Source organism: Podarcis cretensis (assembly GCF_951804945.1).
Source record: "Podarcis cretensis genome assembly, chromosome: 3".
Taxonomy (NCBI): domain Eukaryota; kingdom Metazoa; phylum Chordata; class Lepidosauria; order Squamata; family Lacertidae; genus Podarcis; species Podarcis cretensis.
In genome coordinates, this window is record NC_137172.1 from 126076511 (window position 1) to 126090982 (window position 14472).

The 14472-nt window shown below is 45.2% G+C and overlaps 2 protein-coding genes across 3 annotated transcripts in view; one reads left to right on the plus strand and one right to left on the minus strand.

Annotated features, from left to right (window-relative positions):
* Positions 1-11552, minus strand: part of COL4A2 (collagen type IV alpha 2 chain) — a 213213-nt gene extending 201661 nt beyond the window's left edge. The window contains exons 1-3 of the mRNA XM_079971032.1: positions 11464-11552; positions 11209-11297; positions 11061-11121 (exon numbers count right to left, since the gene is read on the minus strand). Of these exons, the coding sequence (XP_079827158.1) occupies positions 11061-11121; positions 11209-11252 (105 nt within the window). The 5' untranslated portion in view covers positions 11253-11297; positions 11464-11552. The remainder of the gene's footprint in view (positions 1-11060; positions 11122-11208; positions 11298-11463) is intronic.
* Positions 11553-11700: 148 nt separating this feature from the next.
* Positions 11701-14472, plus strand: part of COL4A1 (collagen type IV alpha 1 chain) — a 191070-nt gene continuing 188298 nt past the window's right edge. Inside the window, exon 1 of one of the 2 annotated variants that reach the window (XM_079971031.1) lies at positions 11701-11829. In XM_079971031.1, the coding sequence (XP_079827157.1) occupies positions 11734-11829 (96 nt within the window). In that variant the 5' untranslated portion in view covers positions 11701-11733. Of the gene's footprint in view, positions 11833-14472 lie in introns of both variants that reach the window. The other variant, XM_079971030.1, reaches the window with a different exon arrangement.

The window sequence follows — 14472 nt, forward strand, 5'->3', positions numbered from 1 at the left end:
TCACCAGGTTCTAATCAGAAGAGACAGTGCCTAGGAACAATTACATCCACTGTCCAGCCATTTCTCCATTTGAGAGTTAATCAGGCCTCCCTCAACAGGAACATTAACCAAGCGAACAGGAAAAACTCCCCATTGTCAGAAAGCCATCATGGCCCATCAGTCTTCAAAGATGGACCATTCCAAATGGCCCTTAATCCCAGGAGAGTTTCAGAGTCCTTGAGTCCATTACCCAGCAGGTAATATCTGCCCCATGACAAAGAAGTTATATAAACTCCACATTATCTTCCTCTGTTGTGAGCAGATGAACAAACCAAGAATCCTACTGTGTAAGGCTAGATATAATTTGAGAAAGACCATGAAATTTTGAGCTGTACCAAAAAAAGATGGCTTTCATGTGAATATGAAAGTCCCCTAGGATCCCTGTTCCTTCTTGAACCCAACACCATACACTCAACGTTAGGAGACTCCCCAACAAGGTATCCGGTTATGTCAGGGAATTGGAAGCTGCCGAAGAGCTGGGGGGGGGGGGGAGAGACAAGTACAGAGAGCCTACGTCGTTAATCAGCAGCTTCTCATCCTTTTGGATTGCAGTCAGGAAGCCACTGTTTCCAAGCCTTCATGCATCACGTGCTAGGGCCGTTGCTGTACCGTAACTGCGTCTGCTTCTTTGACGACGTGCTGGTGTACTCAGACAACGAGGAACAGCATGTAAAGGATGTGCGTCAAGTCCTGAGCAGACTCAAGGAGCATTGCGTGTGGGTGAAGCTGGAGAAGTGTCATTTCCACGCGAAAGTAGTGGAGTTCCTGGGTTACAGTAAGGGATCTGCTATCATAAGATAATAGCTAATTCAGATGGGTTTCTTTAACAAAGGTTAATGAGACATTTAGTGGACGATGGGTTTCATTTCCCCTTGGTTATCAACAACAATAGCTAAATAAACCTTCAGCATCACTCACTGTCAATTGTTGGGAAGAAACAACAACATTGCCTTCCAGACCTGCTTGTAGGCTCCCCAGATGCCTCTGTCTGGCAACTGTCTACATGAGGTCCTGAATGAGATAGATTTTGATAAAGCATGCAAGTGGTTGGCCAAGGTAAAGCCAAGACATGATGAGGGAAAGGATAACTGGACATCAGTGCAGTGGTATTCTTTTCATAGAATCATAGAGTTGGAATAGCCCACAAGGGCCATCGAGTCCAACCCCCTGCCAAGCAGGAAACACCATCAGAGCACTCCTGACATATGGTTGTCAAGCCTCTGCTTAAAGACCTCCAAAGAAGGAGACTCCACCACACTCCTTGGCAGCAAATTCCACTGTCGAACAGCTCTTACTGTCAGGAAGTTCTTCCTAATGTTTAGGTGGAATCTTCTTTCTTGTAGTTTGGATCCATTGCTCCGTGTCCGCTTCTCTGGAGCAGCAGAAAACAACCTTTCTCCCTCCTCTATGTGACATCCTTTTATATATTTGAACATGGCTATCATATCACCCCTTAACCTCCTCTTCTCCAGGCTAAACATGCCCAGCTCCCTTAGCCGTTCCTCATTAGGCATCATTTCCAGGCCTTTGACCATTTTGGTTGCCCTCCTCTGGACACGTTCCAGTTTGTCAGTGTCCTTCTTGAACTGTGGTGCCCAGAACTGGACACAGTACTCGGCTCATGTCAAGTTTGTGGTCAACCAAGACTCCTAGATCCTTTTCACATGTACTGCTCTCAAGCCAGGTGTCACCCATCTTGTATTTGTGCCTCTCATTTTTTTTGCCCATGTGCAATACTTTACATTTCTCCCTGTTAAAATTCATCTTGTTTGTTTTGGCCCAGTTCTCTAATCTGTCAAGGTCGTTTTGAAGTGTGATCCTGTCCTCTGGGGTGTTAGCCACCCCTCCCAGTTTGGTGTCATCTGCAAATTTGATCAGGATGCCCTTGAGTCCATCATCCAAGTCGTTGATAAAGATGTTGAATAAGACTGGGCCCAAGACAGAACCCTGTGGCACCCCACTAGTCACTCTTCTCCAGGATGAAGAGGAACCATTGATGAGCACCCTTTGGGTTCGGTCAGTCAGCCAGTTACAAATCCACTGAGTGGTAGCATAGTCAAGACCGCATTTTACCAGCTTCTTTACAAGAATATCATGGGGCACCTTGTCAAATGCCTTGCTGAGATCAAGGTAGGCTACATCCACTGCATTCCCTTCATCTACCAGGCTTGTAATTCTGTCAAAAAACGAGATCAGGTTAGTCTGACATGACTTATTTTTCAGAAATCCATGCTGACTATTGGTGATCACAGCATTCATTTCTAGGTGCTCACAGATTGTTTGCTTAATGATCTGCTCCAGAATCTTCCCTGGTATTGATGTCAGACTGACAGGGCGGTAATTATTTGGGTCCTCTCTTTTCCCCTTTTTGAAAATAGCGACAACATTTGCCCTCCTCCAGTCTGCCGGGACTTCGCCTGTTCTCCAGGAGTTCTCAAAGATGACTGCCAGTGGTTCTGAGATCACATCTGCCAGTTCTTTTAATACTCTTGGATGCAGTTCATCTGGCCCTGGAGACTTGAATACATCTAAACTAGCCAAGTATTCTTGTACTATCTCCTTAGTTATTCTGGGCTGTGTTTCCTATGCTGAATCATTTGCTCCAAATTCTTCAGGTCGGGCATTGTTTTCTTTATCGGAGAAGACTGAGGCAAAGAAGGCATTGAGGAGTTCAGCCCTTTCTGTGTCCCCTGTTTGCATTTCACCAGCTTCTCCTCTGAGTGACCCCACTGTTTCTTTGTTCTTCCTTTTGCTATGAACATACCCATAAAAGCCTTTTTTGTTGCTTTTAACCTCTCTAGCAAGCCTGAGTTCATTCTGTGCTTTAGCTTTTCTGACTTTGTGTCTACACGTGCTAGCTATTTGTTTGAATTCCTCTTTGGTGGTTTCCCCCCTTTTCCATTTTTTGTACACATCCTTTTTTAATCCTAACTCAGTTAAAAGTTCTTTAGATAGCCACCCTGGCTTCTTTAGGCACCTTCCATGTTTCCGTCTCATTGGTATTGCCTGAAGTTGTGCTTTTACTATCTCCCTCTTAACAAACTCCCAGCCATCATGAACTCCCTTTCCTTTTAGTATTACTGTCCATGGGATCTCACCCAGCACTTCCCTAAGTTTTATGAAGTCGGCTTTCTTAAAGTCAAGAAATTGAGTCCTAGTATGCTTGGCTGCTCCTTTCCGCTGTATAGTAAACTTCAGAAGAGCATGATCACTCGCGCCTAATGATCCTTCCACTTCTACCCCACTAACCAGGTCATCAACATTGGTTAGGACCAGATCTAAAATGGCTGTTCCTCTTGTTGCTTCTCCCACTTTCTGGACAACAAAGTTGTCTGCAAGGCCAGTGAGGAATCTGTTTGACCTTATGCTCCTGGCTGAGTTTGACACCCAGCAAATATCCGGGTAATTGAAGTCCCCCATTACTACTATCTCCCTTCCTTTTGCATGCTAGGCCATCTGTTCCAGGAAGGCATCATCTATGTCCTCCGTTTGGCTTGGGGATCTATAGTAAACTCCCACAATGAGGTCACTGTTATTCTTCTCTCCCTTAATTTTGACCCAAATGCTCTCACTTTGGCTTTGAGGTTCTAAATATTGGATCTCTTCACAGGTATACACATCCCTGACATATAACACCACAAAGGTTACTTTAAATGTATAGCCCAGTCCAGCTTCTCCCAACCTCTCTTGCAGCTGTTTGAATCAAGAGGTCCTCACAAAGAAATGTGGCTCAGCTTCTGGGCTCATCCAATTCTAGTTAGTAGAAATTTGAAAGGCAGAAACTGATCAGTTTAGCCTCCTGTGAAGGTAACAGGTGGTAACTGAGTGGGGATATAGGAAGCTGAAGCCATGCCGGAAATAAGCATTCCCTGTGCAAGTTTTAAGTATCTTGATGCTGACAGCATCTGCTTCTGCCTGGGGTAGCGGGAAAACTATAACTCTCAGCATGCCTCAGCAGAACGTGCAGATGTACAAGGATGGTTGGAACTGCAATTTACTCCCATCATTCTGGCTGAAGCAGATACTATCAGTGTCAAGGCTTTATTCTATTGCTTTTGAAAGTAGAAGTGAGAGAAGAACCTTTTATCCCACGGACAGGGAAGGGCTGGCAGAGGAATTGGGAGAGGCCTGGTGAAGCTGAGCTGGCTTCGTACAGAATTTACCATAAGGGCTTCCGTCGAGGTGTGCTCATTGACGGGTTGAGGGAAGGTGCTCTGACTTGCTCGAGCACACCCAGTCACAGCAAAATGGGACTGGGGAGAGCGGGGATGATGCAAACTCCCCTGGGAAAAGATTGAGAGGAAATCTCAAACTTAAGAAAGCACCAAGCAGTGCATGAAGGAGCTTCCCGTACTTCTAGCACAGAAGGGGAGGAACACAGGAGAGTCTCAGTGCTAAAATAAATGGGGCTATGTCGGCCATGAGATGCCACAAGACCCGAGTGAGTAGCACCTAACTCTCTGAATTGAAAACTAGCCGTTAGAACCCTGTTCTCAGGTGATTCTTACATCAGAAAACAAAATGGAAAAATACTAACGAGAACAGACGCCTTTCTATATGTGAAACAATAGAAAAGGAAAGCAGGGGAAAGGAGGTCAGCTCCAACTCAACTTTTGTGTTTACGAATCTTTACATCAAATGATCCATACAAGGACTAGAAAGCATACCAAGTGACCAAATCTTTTTATATTAAATTAAAAACTGACCAAGGTTCACTGACAGTGACTGAGAGGTGGGGAGCAGAAGCGGGGAGTTCAGCTGGGTCCTCCTCCTGCTACTTTTGGGTGTTGAAAGGCAAGCCTTGCCAGAGACAGAAAGGAGGGAGAAGCAAGGCTTTTAGGAGCAGAATTGGAGCGTTAAAGATTGTAGTCTCATAAGAGGGAGAACACTGGAGAGATTGCTCAATTCGGGGCTGAAGGAAGACGGAAGAGGCAGGAAGGCGAGGGAACGCACTGCAGACGGAGAACAGATGACAAGGAGAGGAAGGGTTTGCTGAGGTGACGCTGAGACTGAGGAAAGTTAATCCAAGGGCTGTGAGAGAGTTGAAAGTTAACAGTGAAGAGAAAGAGGAGAAAGGGAAAGACTGTAAGCAGCAGCTCAGGGGATAAAGAAAAAAGAAAAACAAAGAAAGGTTAGCGAAGAAGAAGCCAGTTGTGGGTGGGAGAAGAACATGGCGACAGATAGAAGCTGATTCATCCCTCCCTCCCTTCTTGTGAGTAGCCAAAATGGAACTTGGTAAGAGGAAGTGCCACTGACAAATCAACGTTAACTTTCTTTAAGCGCAAAGCAAGACATCACTAGGTTGTTATAGACTGTACAGGGAACCTAGTGGTGGAAAAGAAATTACATTCTGATAATCCTAGTGGATATGCAAGTCCATTCTGATAATCCTGGTGGATATGCAAGTCCCAAGCGACTAGACTCTATAAGGACAAGCCCTCCCCATATTATCACTGTTAAGGTTTGGTAATGAATTATGCTGATTTATTTAAATGGTTGATGTGAATGTTTTATGAATTGAACAGAACAAGGGGTTATGTTTTAAAGGTATTGGCTAATTGAATCAATTAATATCCAGAACCCTAAGGCTAACAAGATTTGATATAAGATAACCAGATGGGCAATAGAAAATATAAATTAATTCAAACAGCAAGCTTATAATTAATTGATTATTGTATTGTGGGGTTTTAGTAATTAAGGTACTGAATAAGTGACTATAGCATCATAGTATTTTATATTTTAAGTAACAAATGTTGAAGGGGTAACTGAATAACCTACTCCCAGATCTCTCTAAGTATAATAAATTTAGATATGGGGCCCCTCTAAGTGCGAAAGAACCGCTAAAGGAAATTATTGAGACTGGGTCAAAGTTTATTTTTGTGAGTGTATAGGGAAGCCAATATAATGAATACCATGGAATTACAGTCCATGCTAGCTGCCGCTGTCAGAGCCCCAAGACGCCAATCAGTAGTGGAGTTAGATTCAAATGTGGATTTAAAAGATTTGATTATCATAATGAATAAATCAATAAATGACAAACTTGACTCTATGGGCAACGAGATCGAGCAGAATTTTAAATTAATAATGGACATGTTGGGCAGCTGAAATACATGGAAATAGAGAAGACAGTGCAAGACTTAAAATCTAGAATCAGTAAACAAGAGGAACTTTCAAAGGAAACTACTAAGAAAACACAAACAGAGAACAAGGAACTGAAAAAAGGACAAGACACAATAAACGATGAAATATTGGAACTAAGGGACGCAGGTGGCGCTGTGGGTTAAAGCCTCAGCGCCTAGGGCTTGCCGATCGAAAGGTCGGCGGTTCGAATCCCTGCGGCGGGGTGCGCTCCCGCTGCTCGGTCCCAGCGCCTGCCAACCTAGCAGTTCGAAAGCACCTCCGGGTGCAAGTAGATAAATAGGGACCGCTTACCAGCGGGAAGGTAAACGGCGTTTCCGTGTGCGGCTCTGGCTCTGGCCAGAGCAGCGATGTCACGCTGGCCACGTGACCCGGAAGTGTCTCCAGACAGCGCTGGCCCCTGGCCTCTTAAGTGAGATGGGCGCACAACCCCAGAGTCTGTCAAGACTGGCCCGTACGGGCAGGGGTACCTTTACCTTTACCTTTACCTTTATTGGAACTAAAGAGAATTAATGAGGAGACATTAGACCAAATTGTTATTCTGGAAATGCATCAAAGGGAGCTTATTCTTTGCTTTCGAGGAATCCCAGATATAGAGAATGAAGATATCAAATCAAAACTAACAAAGGAATTTGCTAACTAGCTGGGTGTCCAAGAGGAAGAACTGATAATGGACATAGATAAGATCTTTAGAATCAAGACTGATAGAACAAAGTCAAGTAAAGGACCGGGAGACTGTCTGGTGTTTTTCAATTCAAGATTGTTGAAGGACAAGATATTGCAGAAAAGAAAACTGAGGCTAGACAACAGGAACATTACAATCTTTAAAGAAATCCCAAAAAGGATCCTGAGAAAAAGACAAAACTATAAGACGCTGACAGACGCATTAAAGACTAAAGAAATAAGATATAAATGGGAGTACCCGGAGGGAATATCCTTCACTTACAAAGATAGAAGACCCTCAGAAATGCAGAAGAAGTTGGGAAATTCTGGAGAAAATACAAGAGAGAACTGGGAGGAGATACTACACAGGAGAGAGAAGAGGAGGTGGAAAGCCCAAGGAGATAGTAAAAGAGTCAGTACTGAGAAATATAAGACATAATTTAGTAAATAAAACTGTATTCCTTTCTTTTGATACTTATTCTGAATCGATTCTAAAAATAGTGACCAATAAAGTTTGATGAATTTGAATATTATCTCATGGAATATCAATGGTTTAAATAATAAAAAAAGAAATAAAACTAAAAACATTTTTAAAAAGAATTGGGATGTTATCTGCCTCCAGGAAATGCACATAGCTAAAAAACATAGGAGAGTATTAATAAACAAGAGATTAGGAGCGGAATGTATGATAGTGTGTCCCAAAAAGCTTTTCCTTTTTCAAATGATCCCGATCATAGGCAAAATGGAATGTTTCGATAGGTGGAGAAAAGACCTGACAAGGTTTTAAAATATTGACGTATAATTTCTTATACGGAGAGGGGGCTTTGCCCTACCAAATTTAAGAACGTATTATGAGGCAGCGTGCCTAACTTGGATAAAGGATTGGATTTTATTAGAGAAAACAGATCTACTTGACTTGGAAAGCTACAACAGATATGGGTGGCATGCCATAATATAAGGTTATAATATAAGGTCAAAGTCCACAGTGGGTTTACTAACCATATAGTTAGGAATGCCCTTTACAAGGTGTGGACCAGATATCAACCACTATTAGAACCTCAGACGCCATGGTGGCTATTCCCATTAGAGGCATTATAAATATGGAAAGTAATTGGGCAACTTACAGCCAATTACTAAAAGAAGAGCAAGGGCATCTGAAATTAAAATCATTTGAGGAGACAAGGCATTACCTCACCAATTGGCTCCAATACCACTGGCTACATAATGAATTTAATTTGGATAAAAAAATAGGTTTTGGAAAAGAAGAATCTAAATTACAAATTGTATTATTAAAAAACAATAAGAAATTATTACCCAAAATTTATAACCTATTACTGGAATGGAACCTGAAAGATGAGCAAGTACAAGATGTTATGGTAAAATGGGCCCAGGACATCGGCTACACAATATAGATGGAACATTGGGAAAGACAGTGGAGGTCAGACATCAGATTTAACGCCTGTTACACCATCAAGGAAAATTTGATGAAATGTTATATAGGTGGTATATGACACCCTCCAAACTAGCCAAGATTTATATACTAAGATCCAATCTATGTTGGAAATGTAATAAAGCAGAGGGGGCAATGTTTCATGTACGGTGGGGCTGTGAGAAAGTTAAAAGTTTCTGGGGGTGTATTCATGATGAATTAAAAAAGATGTTCAAAACCTCTATAGAAAAGAAATCTGAGGCGTTTCTATTGGGCATTATAGGAAAGGACATCCCACAGGATAAGAAAAGGCTATTTTTATACTCCACAGCCACTTGCTAGAAACTGGAAAGGAGTTATTATTCCCACTAAGGAAGATTGGATAAGTAAAGTATGCGAATTCATAAGAATGGTTAAATTAACGGCAGCTATAAGAAATCAATCCAACCAGAATTTAAGGAAGGAGTGGCAATGTTTTGAGGACTATATGAAAAAACACTGTTCTAAGAATAACATATTGATATGCATAGAGTAAGTATATAAAGATGTTTCAAACGAAGGTAAAATTAATGATGGATATATATTATTACAAGACACAATGTTAAAGTATTTATAACATAAAAGATGTTGAGTTGTGGTGGAGGGAAGCCACACGGGTGTAAATTGTTGTTTTTTATTTTCATGTATATGGATTTTGTATTTTGTTTTTCTTGAATAAACAAACAAACAAAAAGAATTTGCCATAAGTTAGAAGGCACTGAGGTAGGAAGAAGTTCACAGGCTACCAGCTTACTACTCAAGTATTCCTTGCAGAATGAAAAACCACTTTTGTATGCTTTCCTGCACTGGAATCCCGCTCTGCCCCTCTTAGCTTACAGGGCTCCACTTCATTTCATCCAGTGACATGAGCAGACATGAGGCAAGGTGAGGCAGCTGCCTCTGGTGGCAGGATCCACAGGGACAGGAGATTTACACAGTCCTTGGAGGCCACATTTGCCATCACCTTGGCAGTCCCCGCCATGCCACCTCTACAGCAGCCTCTTGGCAAATAGGAGGCACCGCTGGTCTCCCCCCACCCCCAGGGAGGAAATGGTGGGGGCTGCCTTCTGAAGTTTCCTGGACTCTGCCCCTGCCAAGCTGATTCAGAGTGGGCCCCTTCCTTCCCCGCCCCGCCCCCCCCACGAATAGCCTTAGATTCCCACTTCAACCTTTGGGTAAATCTTGTTCCTAATGTTGATCTCCACTCACCCCCTTGTTCCCAGTATAGGTCTTTATCCCCCCCTTTACTTCCTGATGGAGATCTCCACTCACCCCTTCCTCCCTGGTAGAGCATGGCCCAATTTGTGCCCAAATATCTTGGGCTGGCCCTGTCTTTGGGCAACAGTACACAGCCCCATGTACTGAAGCAGCATGTGGGCTCCTTTAGCAGCATGCCTATATTGGCTCCATGCTGGGTGCCCATTTCATGGGGCAGGAGCAGTGAACAAAATAAAAAAAGAGTCATGGTAAGTAAATAGATAGCACTATGAAGAATTCAGAAAGAGTACATTTATAAACATATTTATATTTGTACAAGAGCAGTTCAAAATATTTAGTTTAGCCAAACTTTCAGTGCTAAATGGGAAGGGAAACAAAGAGAAACATCACTTTTAATGCCAGTAAGAAACACCAGGTTCAAACAGGAATCAAGCCGATACGAATACTAGTATGATCAGCGCTATTTTTCTAGAAAAAGAGGTGCCAGAACTCACCATTAACTCTTTCTCTTAGACTGGCAATGGTGCCCACCTGAGAGATGCCGGAACTCACCTGAGAGGTGCTGGAAGTGAGTTCTGGTGAGTTTCAGCTGAAAAAAAGCCCTGAGGATGATACTGGTAACCAAATAAACACACAGCTGCAATGCTGAGAAAAGCTTCACCACCCGAATTTTAAGGGACAGAAGCCCTAGATGGTCATCTTCATGTCTTGCCCTCACCCCCAGTTACTTCTTATCTAGCGCTACTAAAATGGGGCTTTGATCCTAGGAAACCCCATGCATGCAACTCAGAAAGGGGGGAGCAGGGTTGTGCATACCCCTTTGCCATGTGTTCAGCAGAAGACAGGAAATGTTGTATGGGCATCGATTCTGCCATGTAATTGGGAACTCTCTGGTATCAGGGTTCCCAATGACAAATACAGCTCCACAGATAGTCCCCTTTGCACCTTCCACTAAACAATCATGTGAATTGATCCAAAGTCCAAGGGGTGTGATTGAAACTCCAGGTGTAAAGAGAAAGAGCTTTTGGCTAAGCTCAAGTGTGAATGGCACCTCCACTGATGAGTGTGTTTAGCCAATGGGAAGATCTCTTAATTAATTTTATAACTACAGGTATGCCTAGAAATCTCTGCATAAACTCTAAATGCAGGGCACAAATATGCACACATAGCGAAAAGATGCTAATCCAACCATCTTAAATACATTTAGGAAGCAAATCACACAAGTCACTTTTTCGTTTCCTTAAGTCACATCATGTGTACAAGCCTAAAAATAGGGTTTTGAGCATGGTTTTAACAATGGAAAGGAGGCATACAAATAAAATGATGTAGGCATGCATTTTTGAACAGAAATAAATAAAAATATATCCCAAACTCTTCTATAGCAGAAAGCATACTGAACATTCCCGTTTATAAAACAAATTAAAACACTTTCCTCAAAAACTAGGGCAATGACAGTGTTTTGGCAATAGCTTAATTCTAAAGAAGTTACTCGCGGGGATAGAAATGAAACGCACTTCCAATAAGTTTTACTTACAGCTTGCACCTTACCACTAAGCAGCAGCACCAATCCCAGAAAGAGCGTGATTTGTGAAACCCTGCACAAAAAAGACAAAATTGCCATCGTTACAGCGCTGCCGAGAGCCTGAAAAGCGGCCCGTCTCCCCAGGGAAGGCGCCACTTACCGGCCAGTGGGGCGGGCGAAGCGCAGCGGCGGGGGTCGCCTCATCCTCGTCTCTGGATCCGCGCACGGGAAGGCGCCCTGCAAGGCAGACTGAGGAGCGACACGCGCGTGAGAAGGGTAACGGGCCGCCGCGCGGGGCAGGGCCGGCCGGGAGAGACCCCCGCTCCCTCCCCGCTCCCCCGAGCCCTCCCGGGCGGCAGCGGCTTCTGCACGAGAGGGAGCCCCGCGCTTGGCGCCGCTCGGGGCAGGGACTCACCTGCCCTCGCTCTCCTCGCGCGCCCGGAGCTGCGCGCCTCTCGGCCGGCCGCGGTCCGGAGTGCAGCGGGAGCGGCCCTCGGCCGGCGGCTGGCGCCTCCCCCCCCCCGCGGCCCCCGGGGCGGGGCGGCGGGGCGGGGCCTGGGCAGCGCACAAGCGGCGCCGGGCGGCGAGCTCGCCTTTCCTCCTCGGCAGGCGCCGGAGGCGGACGCAGGATCGGGGCCGCGGCGCACGTGCGAGCGTCAGGCTCGGCAGCGAGAGGAGGACGAGGATGAGCCGCCCCGCGCGGAATCCGCCGCTCGCGCTCCTGCTGGCTGCGCTGCTGCTGCTGCTCCTCGAGCGGCGCTGGGCGGCCGAAGCGGCGGCGGCGGTGAGTAGTAGGTTGTGTGCGACCCCGCCGCGCTCGCTCCGGAGCAGGCGCTCCGCCCGGGGAGCCCTCTCGCCCCTTCCAGGCGGCGGCGGCGGCTGACCCGGGACGATCTCGGGCGGCGTGGCTGGCCGGCCCTGGGCGCCTTTGCGCGCCGCCGGGAGACCCGCCTGCTGGAGAACATGCAGAGCGTCTCGATTTCGTGCCTTTTCTCTCTAGCTAGACTTTTGCGATATGTGGATGTGGATAGGATAAGGAAAAGCTTTCCGGGGTTGCTGAGGTGGTCCGTGTTCTCGGCATGTTTCCAAATGATCGGTCCTACTTGTGTGAATCTGGTTCCCTGTAGAATCCCACTTGGCTGCATTTCCCCCATTGCCACCACGAGTGGTCCAGACGCAGTTGTGTGCGCCTGTGGCACAAAGACCCTCTGCGAGGGGCACTGGTGGAACAACTTTGAAGTCGCTTCACTGTCAGCTCCAGTTTTGGAGACGTCTGGATCAGTAATGGATTGGAGACAAGCAGGGCCGTCTTTACCCAGGGGTGCAGGGCACCCAGGCACTGAATTCTGGGGGGCGCCAGGCACCCGCAGCTGAAGCCACCTAAGCTCTTAACTATCTACTTGTTATGAAATAATAAATAATTTTGATCAAGCTAGAAAAACATAGTACATATATATACCTGGTATTACTGAAATGTATACCTACTCTTTCACTCAAGGACTTTCGACTTTGTGTGCTCATTTACCAAAGATGTGCAAGCTTATCATTCACAATGGCAGCGCTTGTCAGACTCAAAAACGGCGCTAGCCATTCTCAACGGCGCCATGCACGCAAAATTAACTCTTACATTGAAATATCATGTTACGTATTGTATTGAGCTGCTATGCGGCAGCGGGGTCAGCGGCACCTTTGACACGACTGAAACTTCGCTAAACTAAATTTGGGGCGCTGGGCAGATCTTTGCACTCCGGCGGCGCATATGCTAAAGATGGCCCTGGAGACAAGAACCAGACTTGGAGGCTCTGTTGGTGGGTTTTCGGACTAGAAAAGTGGCAGGCAAACTGCTTTGGGGGTGGCCTTTCCCCCAAGTCTTGGATTTGAGGCCTAAGAGGCTTCTGTAGCACCCATTCTTGACAGGGAAAGCCAGAGTGGTGTATGGCTGGGGCTGTTTTTGAAATTTAAGTTGCTGTAAAATACAACAGCTGGCTCCTACTGGAGCTGGCCACTGAGGACATAACTCCCCACTTAAACAAGTACTTCAGCTTCTGTTCTGCTTTCGGGCACAAATCAAAGTGCTTCACTTTTAAACCATCTCAGACATTGATTCCTCCTATTACAGCAGCAATCTTCAGCCACCTTGAACCCACACGTGAATTGGGGGACTCTTTCTCAAACCTTTTCATACACGTTTAAGGTGGTAGTGCTGCTGTTTTGACCCACCTAGGCTGCAACCTGGCAAGGGATCTCATCAGGTAAGATCCAGGGGCAGCACGAGGCTTCCTGAACTTAATGTTTGGTCCCCTAGCCACTGAAATTAGGTGGGTGGTGACAGGGCAAAGGGCTTTCTTGGCGGTGGTACCTTGAGATGTAGTCCCCTCGTGGGGAGGGTGTGCCTAGTGCAGAATTTGATGTCCTTCTGGCACAAGCAGATTTTTTAATTTGTCAGCATTGACCCCCTCCTTTGGCAATCTTTACAAAACTTTAGTTTATGGTTGCCATCAATTTTGATTTTAATTAATTTTTATAATGTTTTTATAATGTTGTACTGTTTTAGTGTTGTTAGCCGCCCTGAGCCCGGCTTCGGCTGGGGAGGGCGGGATATAAATAAAATTTATTATTATTATTATTATTATTATTGCTGAGGCTGTAAGGCAAATGTGCACATCAGGCAGGCTGAGGCATCCACCTTTGGTGGCAGAACCCCAAGCACCCCTGCTGGTGGGGAAACCACATGAGATCTCATGTGAGCGCCGCAAGATCTCACTGGAACCTACTGCTGTCAGTGCTGCTTTGCAGGCACTGCCACACAACCCAGGTAAAGGAGGTGGTAGCAGCAGCCGGGCAGCACCTTTGATGTTTTGCCTCAGGCATCGAAATGTGATGTGCTGCTCTTGTGCAGCTGCCATTGTTTTATTGCTTCTGCTGGATTTTGTCACTGCTGTTGCTTGCTGTGTTTAACATTGGGCCTTATTCTAAATGTGTTTTATCATAATTATGTAAGCTACCCTTGTATAGTTTAAAAAACCCAAACACCTGAAAGGTGATGTATAAATATGAACAAAAAGTGTCTGTGTCTCTCTGGGATTACCAAGGATTACTGAAAAATGTAAAATAGTAGAAATACAACAGATCCTTAATGGTTTAAAAATATCATCATGCTCAGTAATGTAGGCTTATGAATTAGAGAGGGCAAACTTCTGAGGAAAATTGCTTTCCTGGTTTCCAGCCCACAGGACAATAAACTGCAGTATGCAAGGAGTCTTTTCAATGGTTCAAGCTACATCCACCTGAACTTGCTATGTGAGCATTTCCTCTAGTTCTCACCCACCTCTGCTAAGTATTCATTATTACATATAACCTCAAACTTCATTAGCTAGAGCCTGTGCTTTGCATTACAAGCAGCAACTGTTTTGTGGAGGGATTA